The sequence below is a fragment of the Salarias fasciatus genome, chromosome 19 (genome assembly GCF_902148845.1).
Source record: "Salarias fasciatus chromosome 19, fSalaFa1.1, whole genome shotgun sequence".
Lineage (NCBI taxonomy): Eukaryota > Metazoa > Chordata > Actinopteri > Blenniiformes > Blenniidae > Salarias > Salarias fasciatus.
The window spans coordinates 16098803-16117621 of NC_043763.1; the positions used below are offsets into that span (position 1 = coordinate 16098803).

The 18819-nt window shown below is 40.4% G+C and overlaps 1 protein-coding gene across 2 annotated transcripts in view; it reads right to left on the reverse strand.

Annotated features, from left to right (window-relative positions):
- Positions 1-18819, reverse strand: part of LOC115406353 (leucine-rich repeat and fibronectin type-III domain-containing protein 5-like) — a 111333-nt gene that overhangs the window by 20720 nt on the left and 71794 nt on the right. For both annotated transcript variants that reach the window (XM_030116331.1, XM_030116330.1), the window contains one exon: positions 1833-2057. In XM_030116331.1, coding sequence (XP_029972191.1) covers positions 1833-2029 — 197 coding nt within the window. In that variant the 5' untranslated portion in view covers positions 2030-2057. The remainder of the gene's footprint in view (positions 1-1832; positions 2058-18819) is intronic.

Here is an 18819-nt window from a genome sequence, read left to right on the forward strand (position 1 = left end):
GTTAAAAAAAGGAGGTACAAATCGTCTCGGCTCTCAGCAGAGACGCTGCTATTATTGTGGTGAGAGGCATTGACTATTTTCTGCAGACTTTATTATTAGAAATCTTCTCTGCTGCACCCGTTCTTAGGTCTTGCAATCTTTTCTGAATCACTTCTCTTGCTCGCATTCTCCCAACAGCTTAGACTTTGTGCCACATAATCTCGGATATCCTGCTTATTTTTTTCAAATGCAGATTTTTTTTCTGGAACGCTCCACTATGTCTGATAATTTCCTTCACCAGCACATCAAACTCCATGGTATCAGTTTTGATTTCATGCTTCTGGGGGCTCGAAACAAACATTTTATGAAAGAACATAAATAAAATCAAACATGGGAACGTTTATAGTAGATTGTTCTTGTACAAAAAAGGGTCTGATGAACACAAAACTCATCTGTCAGTGAGTTATAAAAACCAAAATAGAGGATGACCTCCTGCCTTGACTGCGTTATCCCAGTCTGAGGCACATCTGCGCCGCTATAAACCAATGAATGTAAACGGCTGTAAATTCTTTTACTGAAAATAAAAGTGCTTAGAATCTGGCGGATTACTTCTATTGACCTTGTTGCTTCGCATGCAAACCAGTGTGTGAATGCAGTGTTGCTGTTACACATCAGCTGAACTGTCAGCACTGTGTGGGTCAGGCTAATGATTGATTCACTCATTACGTTCAGGTGAAACTACATCATTTAGTTGAAAGACGACAGTCCATAATCTGGATGTCAGCACGTCCTGAAAGGAACAACATTGTCATCAAGTAATGATGACAAGAAAACCCACAACAAAGCAGGTGAGACAAACTGAAGATATTCATCCAGCAGCAACAGCTCTTGGAAAAAAGCGGATATTTATTTAGCTATGCTAATGCATGCAATCACAGCTTTTTTTGGAGGGATGGGGGCCTTATTTTCGATTTATTTTCGATTTTACATAAAACTGAACATCTCTCAATTCATGTTTCTGTTGGTTATTTCGTGTAAAATAGTGACAATTGATTACCATAAATAGACAGCAGTTCTGCCACTTCTAGATCATCTTAAATCATTATCAAATGTATCCAAAAACGAGCTCACACGTCCTTTAGTAACAATTAATATCGCACTGATCCTTTACTTCCCTCAAACTGCCTAGTTTAATATGTTACAGAAATGTGCTATTCTCCATGGTTCTTATTTTATTACACCTATACTACAGAGAATGTTTCATAGTTCTGAGTTCCATGTTCTTCTCATCAATTGAGCGTTCCACAACAAATCCAGACTGATATTTGTGAGATAATATCTTTCAGTTAGTAAAAAAATAAATTTTCATTATCACATTTTCACAGCAGGATGCCCATTGTAAATGTAATTTTAATAAGTGACGATATTGATCTTCGTATGGGTTTGAGAAACCCATTCAAAAGTTCCACCTTGAGAACCATTTTCATAAGTTGGGCTAATTTAGCCGCTCTGAGCACTGCTGTCGTTGAATTGGACACCCGAAATGCATCAAAACTTTCAAGTTTTCACTTGAAAACATCATATGAACAGGGTATCAGATCAGGCCAACCAGGTCAAACGGACACAGGCTGCTACTATGAACTCAGAATTGGGACTATTTCGGTTACTTAGATTGCAGTACTCTTTAACTACAAGTATTTTATTCTCTGTAGGACCAGTGATAACCATGAACATTCTCTTGATTACACAACAGCAGATGTGGCAGTAATGTATGAACAGCAATGGTAGATCCTGCTTTGTGTTAAAGGACAAGCTTCCACTCTCAACAGCAATGTTAATGATGCGGCCATCACCTTGTGACAAAATTGTCGGCCAGCCGCAGCTCCACCGTGTGTCTGTCAATGTTGGGCGGCACAAACAGCAGGCCTTTCTTGGCACAGAGGGTTGCCAGGTTGGGTGACAGGATCTGGCATACGCAGCGCTTCGGGCAGATCTGTGCCCGCACTGCCATGGCGACTGCCAGCATCACGCACAGCAACAGCCTCTCCATGGCGACCACCTCCACCTGCACACAACACCTGGAAACCAGACAGAAACAAAGAGAAATGTTAATGATATGCAAACGCTCTTTGATGTTGTCTCAGAAGCGAATGTAAACAGGAGCTGAGGGGGAGCAGTAGCAAGAAAAAGTGCTGTGAATTTGTGATAAAATGGGAAAATCTTTGAAAAGCAAGGGCAGTGTTTGGCCACATGAGCAGAACTTTCTCATCGTGTTCTTGAATAATCGACTACTAATTAACAACTGGACACACTTCAGATGCAGAATCCAGTGTGATCAGTGCAGCACAGAGGAGGATGACTAAAGACCTTGCAAACTTTATGAACAAACAATGAATGTTTTCACATTTGGCACCTGGAGTGAATCCAATTCTGATTAGAAAAAAAAAAAAGTACATGGCACCCAAGACCTTACAAATGAAATCCTTGTGAGCTGTTAGGTGCTGCTAATCAAACACGGGGAGGTGCTGAGAGTCATTTATTGCTAAGCAGTCTGTGCACAAGTGCAAATACACACATACACACACACACATCCACCCATCATTAGCAAGCATCAATGCTTGTAATTAATTACAGAAGGGTTTTGGAAAGAATGAAGAGAGAATGAATGAGAGAAAAAGCTCATTAATGACAACCTTGATTGGGGTTTGAAGGACAAGGAAGGATCAGGATTAAAAGGGATCGCAGTGCAAAGTCACGCACACACACAAACTAATCCATTGTCATGTCCACAGCCGCACAGCAACACAACACAAATCTGAACAAGGTGAAATAGAAATGGGAGTTTTGCTGAAAATAGCCCTCTCAGACATACTCAAAAACTATAATATCTCTTGGTTTTTTTCAATCAACAAAGTTGTGAAGTTACAACTTGAGGTCATGTTTTTCCTCATCAATAAATAATACTGTAAAAGATGCAATAACCTTGATCTCATATCATTCTATCTTTCATCCTAAATTTCATATATTGCATTAAAAGTGACATTGAACTTTGTATTATTAACTCATAATTCTCCAACCTGTCATCATTTCAAGTGCTTTACTTCACTATAGGCTCTACAACAGTGATGTTATCGTAGATTCAAGATTTAGATTGCTCAGAAAAGAGAACTTGCAATTGAACCACCAAATTTGTTTGTACAGAAACTATGACTGATCTGTTTTAATCATTATTGTGGTCAATCAGGTCATGATATCCAATACTGCAGTGGTGTGTTTGGACTACAATAAACAATTAATTAAAACTTTTCATCTACATATTGTTGATTTCATTCTTTGAATCTACGATAAATAGTATTGCTGTGCAAACAAATGCTTGATGGCTGCAGCGATCTGCATTTCCTCTGACAGGTTCTTACAATGTTAACGCAAAAAAAGCTCTCTTGTTGAGTTCCGCCTCCATCTGTGGTGTTAATTCATCACTGTGAGTGTCTGAATTGCTCTTCCGAGACAGAGATTGCCAGTCAGACTGCCAGTCCTCTCTTCAAACTCTACAGATCTGAGCTTTATTCCATTCAGTAACTATAAGTCTATATGTTGGTTTTCAGTTGTCAATCTGACTTTTTAATTGATGATAATTCTATTTTGGGTCTGTTGAAGGTTTTATTGTCTTTTGCTATCATTTCGAGCTTGAGTCATGTGAACCAGTTCGTCCAAAGCAGTCAAATGGCTGCATGGATATTTCCAACGATGCTGTGAACATGGAAAAAAAAAAAAAGAGAAATTGTATTGTATAACTGAAGTCTGTCCTTCAGAATCCGATGCTTTGAAATTCAAATGAAGGATAATAGTGGTACAAGATGATATAAGTGCTTCGGTTTGAGGTATATCGCATCTCTACTCTGATTTAATTAAACCAATTCACCTCTCTAAAGGAGAGGTATGATGTCTTCTCTCCGTATAATGCTTTTTGGTTTTTTGTGTCGTTACTGCTGGCGAAGCCTGCCGGGATGTCGGAGGTCATACAATCCCTGGTTTTCCTTTCCTTGTTGTTCGGGCGCAGATGCAGAAGAGAGCAGAAAGACAAGAGCCGCAGCTAAATAGAGCACCGTATGACTCATATACTCTGATTCTCTGGTAACACAGAGGCAGAGAGAGAGGGGGAGCTCATGACCCTAGTGACACGAAAGCAGATATCAGCTCATTAATTACACTGAGAAATGACTGTAATGAGAGCGAACGAGAGAGAGAGACTCTGGAAAACGGAAAGGAAATGAGTGAAAATTATCAGAGAGGAGAGAGAGAAAGATCAGAGAGTCAGCTAATTAAAATGAGTGCTGAGGTGTGAAAGGAAAATGTGTGTGTCTCTTTGTGTGTGCGTGTGTGTGTGTGTGTGTGGTGCTTCATATTAAGAGAGAAGATAAAAGTAGGGGAGGGAGGTGATGTGTTCTGTTGCGCTCGCACACGAGATGCAAGCTATCAGCAACATCTACCACTCCAGAGGGAAAGATGATCTGACAGTTTTATCAATTCCACAAAAACCTTGAAAGTTCACGGCGAAGGTGACACGTAAAGGCCAGACTGATCAAATGGAGAGACAAATCAGCCCAATGGATTATCAGCAAAGGAAGGGAAGTTCCGTTGCTCTGTTTGTTGTGGTTTGTCAAATCCGATGGACGTGAAGCTGCCTGATGCACTCTTTTGAAAATGGTCCAGAAGGTCTGCCTCCGTAAAGCCAGTTTCACCCCTGGCTTGCTCACTGATGAACCACTGACTTCCCCCAGACAGCTCAAATGGATTCTCCGCACGCTCCATATACCGAAACGGATTTAAGGTTGCATTCAGATCTCACGGGGCTAACAAGCGCAACGATTTGGCCGTTAAGAACGGTGGCTTGGAAGGATTTGCACGTTCAAACTCTTTCGAGTCTGCCAAGAAGCAATGATTGAAGATGTCTCGTCTTTTTTTTTATTTTCCCTTCCTCCTCTTCAGGTCACACGTTTTAGCAAAAGCAAATAGCAAAATGCAATAAATGAAAACCAAACTTGCTCATTTCATTTTTCTTAAACCCATAATAACTCACAGTTTCAAAATAGCTTCAGGCCATAAACATACTCCAACAAGCAATAACATGCCTCGCTGTTAAAAATCTGAAAAAAGTTAAAACACAGTTAAGGAGAGGGCAGTATCGGGAACTTTTCAGTCCATTGACACAGCTGCATCGCTACAGTTCCACATGAGCTGAAACAGGATTTCTCTGCCATTTTCAAGCCTAATGGAGGCTGTTGCTCGGTCAGTAGCTCAGCTGAGGCTTCATCTAATGACGCGTTACTGTGGAGGGCTTTGGATACTGAGTCAACTTTCAATTTTGAGGTTTCAGATTATACTGCGCCATCTTTGCCTTCCTACATGTCCGGCGTCCTCGACGTCAAGCCTCCAGTTGCTTCCAATGGATGGCTAAACGATGGTGAATGGCAAGAGCCACTGATGAATGTGATTAAACATAAAGCGCTTTGGGGACTAGTGAAGTGGAATCCATTTCCTTAACTGCAGGAGAATTCTTTGGATTCAATTAGAGAAGTCATTTACCTTCATAAATCAAAAGTGAGATTAAAGCAGGATGTGTGGGCGTCAGTGATGAGATCAACCAAAGATACTTTTCTCAGACTGGCTGGTGTGAGTCCAGGTCTCATAGCCGCCATCTTTACGGCCCGATGTCTCACTGGAAGTAGGAAACTACTTTGATGGGCCCAAAGTGTCATGGAGTGGCCCTGTGGAGCTCTCGGCGGAGGAATGTCAGGTAGTTTACTCTGGCGCTCGCTGTGTTATAATAGATTAATGTTAGTGTTAGGAAAATACTTCATACGTTGAAGTGTTCTCTCGCAGGCTCCAACCGTCGGGCTCTTGTCGAAAAGAGGAACATTGTTTACCGCAACGTATAACTCTTCGAGACTGCACAAAAAAAATCCACACAGACGCGGATTCTCCGGATATTTGAATGATAGAGAAAATTGGACTGTTGCAGAGCCAGTGTTTCAGAACTGCCTTTCTTCTTGAACGAACAGACAAGAGCTCAAGCAGATTGGCTCTTCATTTGATCCCCGCAGCATAACTCTAATACAAAACTCACTCGCATTTCACTCAGCTAATAAGGAACACGGTATGCAAAGATTAAGTTAATGTACAGACATTAATAAGTTCTGTTGACTGTTACGTTATAGTGTAGGTTCCATTTGACAGATGCATCAAAATAGCTTTAGTTTGCTGAGAGGAAAACATACAAATACATGTAAGGGCACTGCAAATAGAAATTTATTTGCCTTTTTCTGTGTAAAAATTATTCTGCAGAGGCCTTTCAAATATAAGGCCCGAGGACCAAAAAACAGCCCGCAAAAGACTCCAAGCAAGGATATTGTAAAAAATGTCAAAGTAAACGTACTTTTCTTTAACTAGACTAAAATGTGTAGATGGTTATTGAGACTATTTTTGACTCTATACAAGAGAAAATAGTATAACGACAGAAATCTGACATTCAAAATAACACAGAAGACAGTATTTTAACATTAATTTGGGGAAAAAAAATAGAAATCTGCTCAAGAAGTGACAAAAGGAATTTTATAAGAATCCTTTTTTTTTTCTAATATTTAATTTCTTTCAAGCTGCTGTTTGTCGAAGTTTCCCATTCAGCCAGTAACATCCAGTCTACAGTCAAAATGAACACCCTTGAGTTCCGAGGATGAAAGAAACTTCAGATCATTTTTGAAATGTGAGAGCAATTGCTTCCATTACCAATTCAGAATAAGATTGAGTGATTTTCCTTTTGCTGAATAAAACACCACAATGAAAATAAGACAGCAATCCTGACGACAATGAGTCGGTCACACCTGAAGCTTTAACTGTGACTCTCCCAACATCTGCCACGGTGCTCCGCCCACCTTTCTTCTAACCGTTAGTGCAATGCACCTTTCCTTCAAATGTACAATGCCTGGCCCTTTTCTAACAGCGGTGTCAGGTTGCAGGTTTAATAACAGATACAGTTTGGTCCCAGAAGGGGCTGTTCGGGGTGGAAAGGGCTTAAGTGCTCATAAAAATTGCAAGTGGCCAAGCTCATGCAATATGATTGAGGGACTTCAGAGCAGGTCCTAAATGGACCCTGAGCATTGCTTGTTTTCTCCCGCTCAAGAGTCACCTTTGAACCTCTCATCCAGGGGGTGCTGGAATACAAACTAGCACGAGGTCTTTGTAAATGCAGCTCATGATTGATTATTCATGCTGACCATCCATTTCATTACATACACTCGATCTAATGTGATTCAGTACTTTGAAAAGGTAATGAGCTCGTGCTAAGAAATCTAGATTTAAGGTTATTATTGTTCTATTGTTGGACTTACCTGTGGCTCTGACCTGGACTGAAAATCTTTTTTTTATCTTCTTGAAAACTAAGTACATTTAAAACAAAAGAATAAGAAAAAAAAAAAATCACATATTAAATAGGATTTTGGTAAATCAGAAATAGGAGTGCATCTCGCCCCGGTGTTTGTACACTCAGTACAAAAATTGTAATTCAGAGCGTAGAGGAGATTACAGTATCCTGCAGTTGCTGCCGAAAAACCTTTTAGCTCCTGAATTTCATTTTCTCAAGCGAACGAACAGTTTGCTTAATAGTTTACATGGTCTTCTGTGCCTTCAAGCATGTACTTTGGCTGTTTGTCCCAGCATCTAATGCATAACAAAAATGCACCAATGCCCAAGCCACTTAAACTGACCTGCCACTTTCCCGCTCTCTCACATCCGCCTGTTCAGCTTTGCACTTGCGTATCCACCGGAGTGAGCCTCGTGCTTCGGCTAATGGCTTGAGCCACTCGAACAACAGGGGTCAGCAGCTGCCTAAATACATCACAATTACTCTTTATTCAATTAGTGTGGTTTGGGACTGCAGGGCAAAGCAGAGCAATATGTAAAAAAAAAAAAAAAAAAAAAACCAAACAATCAAACAAATGAAAAGCCACACATGCATGACTTCCAGCCAAATCAAGCCTAAAAACCTCATCTGCATGAACACTTTGCATCCAAAATCAAATCTGAATACATTTACTGGGCACGCAGTGATATTAACATCACGGCGATGGATCTGTCAATCAAAATCTGTACTCATTTAAGACACGGTACGTCTTTAAATTAAAACAGAAGGGTTTTCATTCACTGTTGCTGAATGACCTTAACGGTCACGGCTGACAGAGTAATTAGGAGATGCGAACCTCATTAGTTGGTGAAAAACACACAAACTGTTTTCTCCTCAGTCTGAATAAACAACAAAACCTCTGACTGCCACAATGAAAAGAGTTTACCTTATCACCTTATAGGATGTGACTGTTGGAGAGGAGCAGCAACGAGCACCGTATTTTCATGCTGATGGGAGCAAACAGAGATTTACTCACTGATAAAATCACACGTTATGCAAAATGTGTCAAGTGGATTAAGTTCCTGTTTCTACTGTTGCAACTGCACTTGAGTAAATCCATTAATATAGATGTAATGATAAACAGGGCCCTATTTATATGACATTCCCAGTGAAAACACATCATTTTTGCATTTTTATTTGCGTTTTCAAACAACCGTTTCAATATAATGTCTGATTACACGAAAACAAGAAAAACGCATGCTAGGCCACAAGTTGGTGCACACACACACGCACACAGAGAACAATATGTAGTGAATACATGGACATTCGTATGGACAGATGGTGAAGCTGGATTGCTATCACGAGTGATTCAGCTACAGAACTACTAAATCCTAAGAGAAAATGGACTGAGAGTCATGCCAATCTGGAGGCCACCATTGTTAGTATTGTTGATTTACTTATGCATGTGTAGAAAAACTATTTACTCAGGCTGTTGTGCATTTCAGAAAATCAGTTTTCCCCCATTTCCACAAAGACAGAGCCAGAGCGTTTCCAAAAAGTAGCACTTCCAGTGGATCTGAGCACAGTTCTCATGGAAACAGACACCAAAAACACAATGACAGTTTTCTGTTTTCACCTGAATCTGTGTAAAGTTAGGGCCTTAGGGGAAAACTGCAGCTCTGGCACGGACTTTACTTGGTCAGGTTGAATCAGATTTTCTCTCTTTACTTTTTTTTTCGTCTAGAACAAACCTGGTCAGGCTGACAGCTGACAGCTGAAAGCTGACAGCACTGTCTGTATTGAACCGGATGCTGGTCAAATATTACTGATGAACAAGACACCATCAGTTTATTGATTGTGAACTTCCTTATTCTTTCCCAGCATACACTGCCTGACTTTCATCTCATAAATAACAGAGAAAGAAGAAGTCATGATATAAATGCACGTTAGTCATATTTACTGTCATCTTTATGATGATCGTGTGTGATATTGGAACAAGCAGATTGTTGATCTGTGGTGAACATTGGGATGTTCAGGTGGTGGTGGTGGTGGTGAGGGGGTTTAGTTTAGCAGTCTATCCACTTTCCTCACTCCGACCTGATTCGTTTTGCATGCGCACGCTTTGATTGCAGAGGCCGAGAAAAAGCCGTGGACATCCTGCCTCCTGCCCTCCATCACAATTTTTCCTTTCACCAGCAAATTGGATTTAATGGTTGAAATCAAACCAATCAAAGGCAGATAGAGCCGGCGGGGTGATTTATAAGAGTAGCCAGGAACATGAGATGGTCACTGCCAAGGTCAGGCTGAAAAAGGTTGAATGAGAGGAGCACGTGCACTTACAACCGTCCACAGAATGAATGTTTTATGCAAACACACTGACGCACACACTCGATCTCTATCAGGACACACGTGGACCACTTTAGTATTGATTTCAGATCCCATGTTAAATGCACTCATAGGCATTATGTGTATAAGTGCCAAGATTCGACAAACAGTGAGGGAAAAGAGGGAGAAAATGAAAGGAAGCTGTGTAACAGGAGACCTCGGCGGCGGGGCACTTTAAGTGCCTGATTCACGACGGCGCTGTGTAATATCTGGTCTACAATGCTATTTCCACAACATTACATCACAGTGCTATTTTTCAAAAACACACCAGAGTGCATCTATCAGCTGCTATCAGATGGCATCACGTTCGCCAGACGACTTCTGTGCCATAAAATTACTACCTCTCTCGTTCAACACATACATCAGCGCTGAGGAGTCGCTTCGGCAAAATAGTTTCACAGCTCATTGTTTTATGAGGGCTCAAGGATTGTTAGTGCTCACGAAAAATAATAACAGTTCATACATCATTTGCTTCGGATAACATCTTTTTTGTTTTTTTTTTTTTTTGTATGAAGCCATTCCAGTTGCGTTTCACCATGTAAGTTCAACTCCAGCACTGGTAAGAGGACGAGGAGAGCAATAATTCAGAGACACCTCCACCTCTGAATCCATTTAGCTGGTTCAAAAAGCACAATACGTGCTTTGTGCCTGAAAAAAAAAAAAAAAAGGACACCCACGCATAGCTTTGGTTACTCCCCCAACTTTTTAATCGTGGTACCTGATGAACAGATACTGAGCTGATCACAACAGTGTTCATTACGTTAGTCCACAGAGCAAATTTGCATAATAATGTTTTCAAGTAAAAACGGGAAACTGTCATTGTGGTTTGGGTGTCGAACAGAACATTCTGAAAACTCCTGAAACTCTGTCTCTGTAGAAAATAGGAAAATTGTAACCTTTTCGGCCAGAATAAATAGCTATCCTGCATATGCAGCAGATATCCACGAATCCTGAGTGCACTGACGCAAACAACACCTCCAGAGAGGCCCGACTCCATTACCTCCTGGGAATGTGTGGATTTTACACACTTTCCATGTTGTTTCACACTGTAAACAACATGAGAGTATGGAAGGCGCTTCAGGCTGACCGTAGCTGACGGACTTCAGAGGATCTATCTAGAAGAAAACACCATTAATGTTGCTCACAGATAATTTTCCAAGACGAGCCACAGTTGTTCTTTTGCAGCATTTTAAAAACAGATGAAAGCCTCCCTGAGGGGGAAAGGCAGCGCATCAGTTTGTTTACAGGTGATGAAATGATGGGTGTAAGGAAAACAACCGATCGATAGTAAAACAATGTGGAAAGTCTAACATGCTGAGAGAATGTTCAGCCCCTTTGAGTAAGGTGTCTTTGGGGCCTTCTGGTGGAAAAGAATAAAAGCGAGAAGCATCAACATTCTGTCAAAAACACGTTTTGGCAAATTCTACCACGTCCAACAGCTTCGCTCTAATATTAAATGTCCCAAAAGCATTATAAAATTATGTTTACCAAAATGATTTGAGTGAATTGTGTTTCCCAGTGCCGTGCAGCAGGCCAAATCAGTCTAAGGTCTCGTAGAGAACCACACAAGCAGAGCAGAAATGGACTTTTCTGAAGGAACTGGCAACAACTACGGACCTAAATCCTATCGAAAAGCCTTCAACGAGAGCTGAAACCTGCCACCACAGAAAGGAATGCTGTGAGGGGAAAAAGGGGTTTGTGGCAGAAAAGTCAATGATCAGGAGAAAACCTTTATCGGCTGTCAATGTTGCACAAAAGTTGTGCAAGCAATGAACCAGACCAGGACTGTATGAAGGCAGAACATCCTTAGACTACAAAAACTGAACAAACAGTTTTATTAAAACAAAAAATAAAAAAAGAACTGATCATATGGCCTGGTTTGTTTAGTAAGAATGTATACTGACATTCATGAGGGTCAATTTTCATTGTGCTTTAAGAGACATTTTTATGAATAAACAGTGGACTTTCAGGCTGCGTTGCTTCATATACAATTGCAGCATATTTAATGAATGGTTGGAATGTGAGAATCATTGTTTACAGTCACAAATACAGCTCCAGGGCAGTTCACTGATCTTCTGCCATGTTCTCTCTGGGTTAACAGGCTTTGTGTCAGCTGGGATCAAAGTGCCTTTACTTGAGAGGCGACCAAACCCCTTTTGAAATGCAGTCGCTATTTGATTAAAAAAAAAAGAAAAAAAAGAAAAAAAGTAAAGCTAGTTTGCATTTCCGTATTTTAGTGTTTGTTTATAGTAACACTCTGCTCTCAGTAGTTTCAAAAAGGAAGGTGCTTTCAGACAGAAACTGCAGCAAACAGAGGCCTGCGACGGTTTCATGCATTCAGTTTCGACTCCTGGTTTTCAGGCTTGTAGAAGATCCACACCACATCCACACCAGATCCTTTCAGAATGCAACAACTGCTCGTTTATTCGGAGTCCACTGCAGAAAAGTGTGCGGAGATGTCACTGGAATTTTTGGAATTATTTATAACTAATTTTTTGCAGATTTTCAATAAAATCACCCTGAGATTAAGGAGAGAGGAAATCAGCCCTAATCAGTCCACAAAACATGCACAACTTGAGCACAGAGTAAAGAATTTACAACTGAGATGAATAAATGATTTCTGTTCTAAGGGTTAATCCTGCTGCTGGGTGTAGGAACAAAGGCATCGTTCAACTATCAACAAGCATCTCAAAGCCAGAACATGAGAGATGATGAGGCTAATCAGTGTGAATATTTCCTAATCAAAAGGCAGGAGGAAAAAAATATTCATGTTCCGAAAAAGTCCAAGGTATTTTTTTTTCTTCATATAAATGTGATAAAATTACAACTCAGTGTAAGAGGAAGTTGGTCGAGCTGAATGAAAATCGAGAAAAAATGTAAAAAAAATCTGAGAGAAGAAAAATGAAGCAGAGAGAAGGGTTATTTTCATAATGAGCTCTCTGGGGTGAAAAAAGTATTAAACGTGAATTAGGAAGAGAGAATGAATATTTTATTAAAGCCGTCTAAATTGGGTCAGACTTTCTTATTTCGGAAGATATGACAGACAGACACTGACAGTAATGGACTGAAATACAGTAGCCGAGGCAGAGCATTCAGAGAAGACTGACAAGGGCTGAAAAGAGATGTGAAGAAAAGAAATCATTGTTTCCATTTAAATGTCGGGAAAAATTCAAGACAAACTTTAGAAATGTCATAAAACACGAAGCTGTTGTTAGCACTGTTATTAACCATTCGTGGACTAAGTTTGTGCCACATCTGTAACATTAACTAGCATTATTTTAAATTCCATTTATACGACAAAGTTTGAATCATTTTTATTCATACCACGCTCAATCTACTCACACAGATGCAGAAGAATGGTTATCTGCGATTGTGGTGAGCATGTCCAGCAACAGAATTGCAGAAAAGTTTTTTTCCCGCTTGTACAAAAAGTCCAAACATTTTCTCAAAGTTTCACTTCAGAAGGAGTTGCCTTTTCCACCGTTGTCGTGTAAACGGATCCCCAAGATGCCACCAAATTTTTCTTTTTTTTACTTGAAATCATTATCTGGTAAACAGAGCCTGAAAGTGGAGGCTGAAGAATTTACATCCTGTGTGCGTGTGTGTGTGTGTGTGTGTGTGTGTGTGTGTGTGTGTGTGTGTGTGTGTGTGTGTGTGTACATTTACAAATGTAATGAAAACAATACCTAACGAACTGCTGCCACTTTTCTTTTGTGACTAAATCTAAAGAAAGATGAATGCACAGAAACAACAATGAATCAAAAGCCCACAAAAAGCCATCGCAGATCTCAGTCAAAGCATTCACAGTGAGATTATCCATCTTCAGAATAAAGAGTAGTCCCCTGGCAATCTGTACCATACAACAGTATTGAAGTTGTTTTGTTTCTTTCAGTTTCTTATTGTTCAAACAATCCCCATCAACCAGTTTCACTTGCAACTCTTTCTGTGGCCAATTTAGAAATACGGGCACTGAATTGCTTACAAGTTGAAGTAAAGTGATTCCTAATGGACACTCGTGATGAGAGGTTCAGCGAGTCGGACGACTTCCTCTCCCATCACCCCAGCTGCTGAAAGCATCAACAGTATGGGGCATTATTTCAGATTTATGTCAAAGTATCGTCAGTCAGGAGTGCAGCAAACTGACATATTCATCCGAAAATGGCTACATAAAAAGCAATAAAGCTGTACTTTTCTCATGAGTAAAACGTACTGATGGGCTGTCCAGCACATTCCCGTATGTATTTATTCTTTAAGCCATTTGCTTGCACTTAAATTGATCTCCATCATTACTGATATGAGTTTAGAATTTATTATTAATTAGCTATTTATGGATGTTGGCGCTTCCGTGCTATGCTGGAAATGTTGTAGTGATACCAATTAGGAACATTTGATTTGATTTCAATGTGAGAGAGGGGGAGAGAGAGAGAGAGAGAGAGAGAGAGAGAGAGAGAGAGAGAGAGAGAGAGAGAGAGAGAGGTGGGAGGATGACAAACAGTTTCCATCATCACCCTGGAGGCAAGAGGAGGCTGCATGCTTATATAAGAATACACACTAACACGTACACGCATAAGTTTGCATGCACGCACACACATAGACACATGGGCGCACAAACACACACACACACCTTCTTAATTTGTTTGTGGTATGCAGATTACTAAATGTGGTTTTCCTCCAGAGCAAAATCTAGTGGGAGGGCAATCGCGAACATATTATGGTATTAGAGTGTAATGACACGTCATTAGTCTGCAGATGTGCGTTTGTGTGTTTACAAAAGAATCACATGTGTTAAGGAGTGTGAAGGGGGACCGTGGGACTGGAACAATCTCTGGCTCTCTCGCGTCTAAGCCCGTCTGTCTCTCATCTTGTTTTTCTACTGTACCGCACTGGTGCATTTGAAGTCGAGGCAGCAGCAGCAGGCAGCCGGAATGTGGCGTTGGTGTGTGTGTGTGTGTGTGTGTGTACACTGTTAATTGGACATGTAATTGTCATAATTATCATATCTGCGCTAAGTGCCAGACCAAGATAGAAACCGAGGGAAAAGAGAAAAGATACTTGTGATCACAGGGGGTGAAACAAGGTTTTGACATAAAGTTTTGTCAAAATTACATTTTTACATGCAAGGCATGAATAAATAATAAATCAAAGTAACACACTATCCAGAGCCTGAAGCAGACATTTAAAACCCTAGCTTTGCTTTTGAAAGCTCAAGGTTTTTTTTTTTTTTTTCTTCCCCCATTTGTCATTTGTGCTCGTGGGCATGTCGGCCAGCATTGCACTGTAAAGTTTTTATTCAAATTAAACATCTAAGAGAACTTTGAAGGGTGAATTGGACGAGGGTTCTCTGTGAACAACACTTAAGCATAAAGCAGTACATCTCATCAAAGTTCAGATTTCAGTTGCTTGAACAAACAGGGCGTGAAAGGCAGCGAGCATGACCTTCAGCAGAAGTCAGTCTACGCCCTTACAGTCACTTCAAAGCAAAACAGATTGGAAAGGCGGGGTTTGCAATCTGAGGGACCTCCAGAGAAAAATGGCGAGGAACCTTAATGCAAAAGTCTAGCATGAGTAGAAGTGGCTGAGGTTACTCTATGTCGCAGGAAATTACAGTAAAGGTAATAAACACACTGTGTGTGTGTGTGTGAAGGTTGTTCGGATTGCATTGGAAATAACAAACAAGCATTCATCTTTCCTTTCACCCAAAGACAATTAAGAATACTAACTCTAAATTATCAGTGAAAGGCCGGAGCAGAGGGATTTCTGACTGGATTGATATTTCCAGCAAGGAGGAGCGGCTTCTTCTTTCCAAACTCCTCTTTGTCCTGCAGCTCGGCCCTCACATCTCACATATTGACTTCTTTTTCCCACTTCTGTTGTTGCAGAAGCAATCAAAAAGCTACAGCCTCTAACAATTCCCAGCAGCCCCAGTGGTTCTCAAACATTACCTTGAATATAAATTGATCGTCCAAGCTGTTTTTTTTCATTTCACTGGATTTCCTCTTAGATGAAGGTCCAACCAGATAAGGGCAGCAGTGCGTATATTCAACATCAAATCTAGTAACTGTCTTATATGATGTTTTTTAATTACACAGGCAGCTAATTAACTGTAATAACCTAAAACAACATTAGAAAATATGCGATACGTTGTCATAATGATTAACCCTGAGCAGTTCAGGTACACCTGGGAATATTTAGCATCAGCTGCTCACAATGTTGAACCACAATTAAAATGCACATTACGCACCTGCGCCTGAAAGGAGATCTTTGCCTGGAAATAATGCTTCAAAATGCATCTACAGTGGAGCTGTCAGGGGTATTTACATAATCAGATATAATCATATCACATCAGATGTTTTTGTCATTAAAGTCTGATATTTAGGATATATGGAAGTGGAGCAGGCCTGTTTTCTCCAAGCACCGACACACACACACACACACACACACTGAACTGAGTCATGCTTCCCACAAGCTTCATTGAAAGAAATGCTATTGTGATGCTCTTCAAACTCAATTTTGCAGGGGCAAACAAACGAGTCAGGTACTTGCCTTCGGCAAGTGATTCTCGGTGGAAAACACGACAATCTGTCTTAGCAAAAAAAAAGTTTTCATGACAAGGAACTAATTTTTAAATTGATGTCATTTTAGATGTTCTTTCTCTGTATATATAATGTAAGTTGAATCAAAAGTTGTAGTCTTGCATTGTAATGACATTAAGTGTCATTAACCCCTGATCATCAAATGAAGTCAGTCCCAGAAGAACTTATGGCATGAGGACATAAACATGGATCCATTAGAAGTTTGATTAGTTTTTTGCGGTTACACACCAACTAACTACTTTCAAGGTGGCTTTATGAACAAAATCTATAGGAAGTATCCTGCTGGGGTAACAGCAGCATTCTACCTTTAAGTCTCAGTATAAACAACCTGCCAGGTAATTCGGCTCTGACAAATGACTACAACAGCACCACTTCTTGACAAAAGATCCAGAATGCCAACTGAAAAGACATTTCCAAAGATTGCAAACTAATCTTTAGACAACAAGCGTTAATGACTGTCCACTTCAAACCAACTGCTCCATTTGACAACAACTAGACCTAATCAATAAAGCAAACTGCTCAAGTTTTCCTTGAGTAAGTGAAAATAACACTTACTTTACTCAATTGTTATTTAAATTTAAAGGTAATATCACTCTGATAAGAAAAAAATAGTGTTTTATATTACGTCATTTCCTTTTTCTTCCTTGCGGGTCATTCACCATTTCCTGCCATGATTAACCATAAGTTACAAATTACTGAGGAACACAACATACCTGATATTCTCATGAGAAAACACCGAGTTTATCAACTGGCAGCAGTATTGACAATCATCGACACAAAGGCTGCTTGCTTCCTACTCCAGGTGGAAAAACTCTGCAATACGCCATCTATTCCCTTCCACATTCCTTCATTTTACCTTTCAAGTGAAGGGGACGATACTTTAAAGAGCACCCAAATCCTATCTGACAAGTGTGGCTGCATGACAGCCATGTTCATTTGTTTTCTTCAAGATCGTTCAAACTCCGGTGTACCGAAGCCCGTCATCGAGGAGGGGAACTGATTGTTAACATTAGAGTCAGTAAACAATAGTTACGCAATAAATGAGAATGTAAAGCGCACAACCCAGAGATGAATAATATATATCGAAATTCTGTGAACTCATCTGAAGCAGCAGCCGCAGAGATGGACAAATGCAAATATTTCAAGTGGTGGTCCCGAGGCAAACCACCGAGATGTTTACTTCGAGCGTCGTGGGGGAATAAAGTTGTACTGACCTTGTAATTTTCAACCGAAATACTCAATAAGAAATGAGAGGTAGAGGCAGAAGGGACGGACGGATACAAAGAGACTTGGAGGAGTGTGGCGTGCAAGCAGCCCGCCGCTGGGGATGGTGTATTTATGCGTGTGCGGACGGGGGGGCTGGGTTAAATAATTTACACTCATCCAAACATGAGCACGCTCTTTCATAATTTACACACAGCACATTTAACACACAATCGCACACACACAAATGCCAAATTTAATATATTCTGTTTTGAAAGAAAAAGGAAAAAAAAGTTAGTGCATCAGCAAGGACGCACGGGAGGAAAAGATCCAGGAGGAGAGAGATAAGCACGGAGAGGGAATCACAGCAAAAAAAAACAAACAAAAAAAAAAAAAAAAAAAAAAACAAGAACAATATTAAAGTTGCATAAAGCTTTTGCTCACTGTTTACCTTGCTCCTTGCTGTCCCCATCGTGTCATAGCAATAAAAATAGTAGTAGACTACCTCAAAGGGAAAGAAGGAGAAGAGGGAAGGTTGTAGTCGGGTCAAGTCCCCCGCCCCAAAACCGAACGGTACACAGGCAGCAGCTTTTTAAATATGAATCAGCATTTTATTTAGCTCCGTGCACAGGGAGCCAGAGCCAAAGTGCCCTTGAGCAAAGACTCTTCGCTTCCCTGCCTGCTCCGCTGAAGCGGCTCGGTGTTTAAAAGCAGCGGAGTGAAGCTGAGCTGCTCAGCTCCCCGGTGTCAGAGTGTACCGAGAGGCATGAATGGGAAGCAGGAACATGCTGGAGCTACATTAACCTGCGACAAAAACAAATCAGAATGTAGTCATGTGGTGCCGGACGGGTTTGGATGAAGTTTTGATATGTAGTAGCTAAGCCACTGCGGCCGACTTTTACACACATCTCTTGGAATGTAATATGTTCATTTTAAACAAGGGACAAAACATTTAAGTGTTGTCTATAACATTTCAAGTGAAATCGCATTGTTTTTGCATTTCGTTTCAGAAAAGTTTCATGTTTACACGGCAATGGAGCCGTTTTCCAAAAGTGGCGTTTTCATTGTCATGTAAAGGGAAAAACCCAAAATTCAATGAAACTAACATGAAGCAAACAAGAATTACAGGATTACAGTGGATTGATATTATCAGAAGGTGGTAGGAAATACAACAGCTCCATATTTTATCTTATTATGAAACAGATCGAATGTCTGTTTCTTCTAACGTTTGGCGAAGGCAGCATGTGTGCCTTTTTTTTT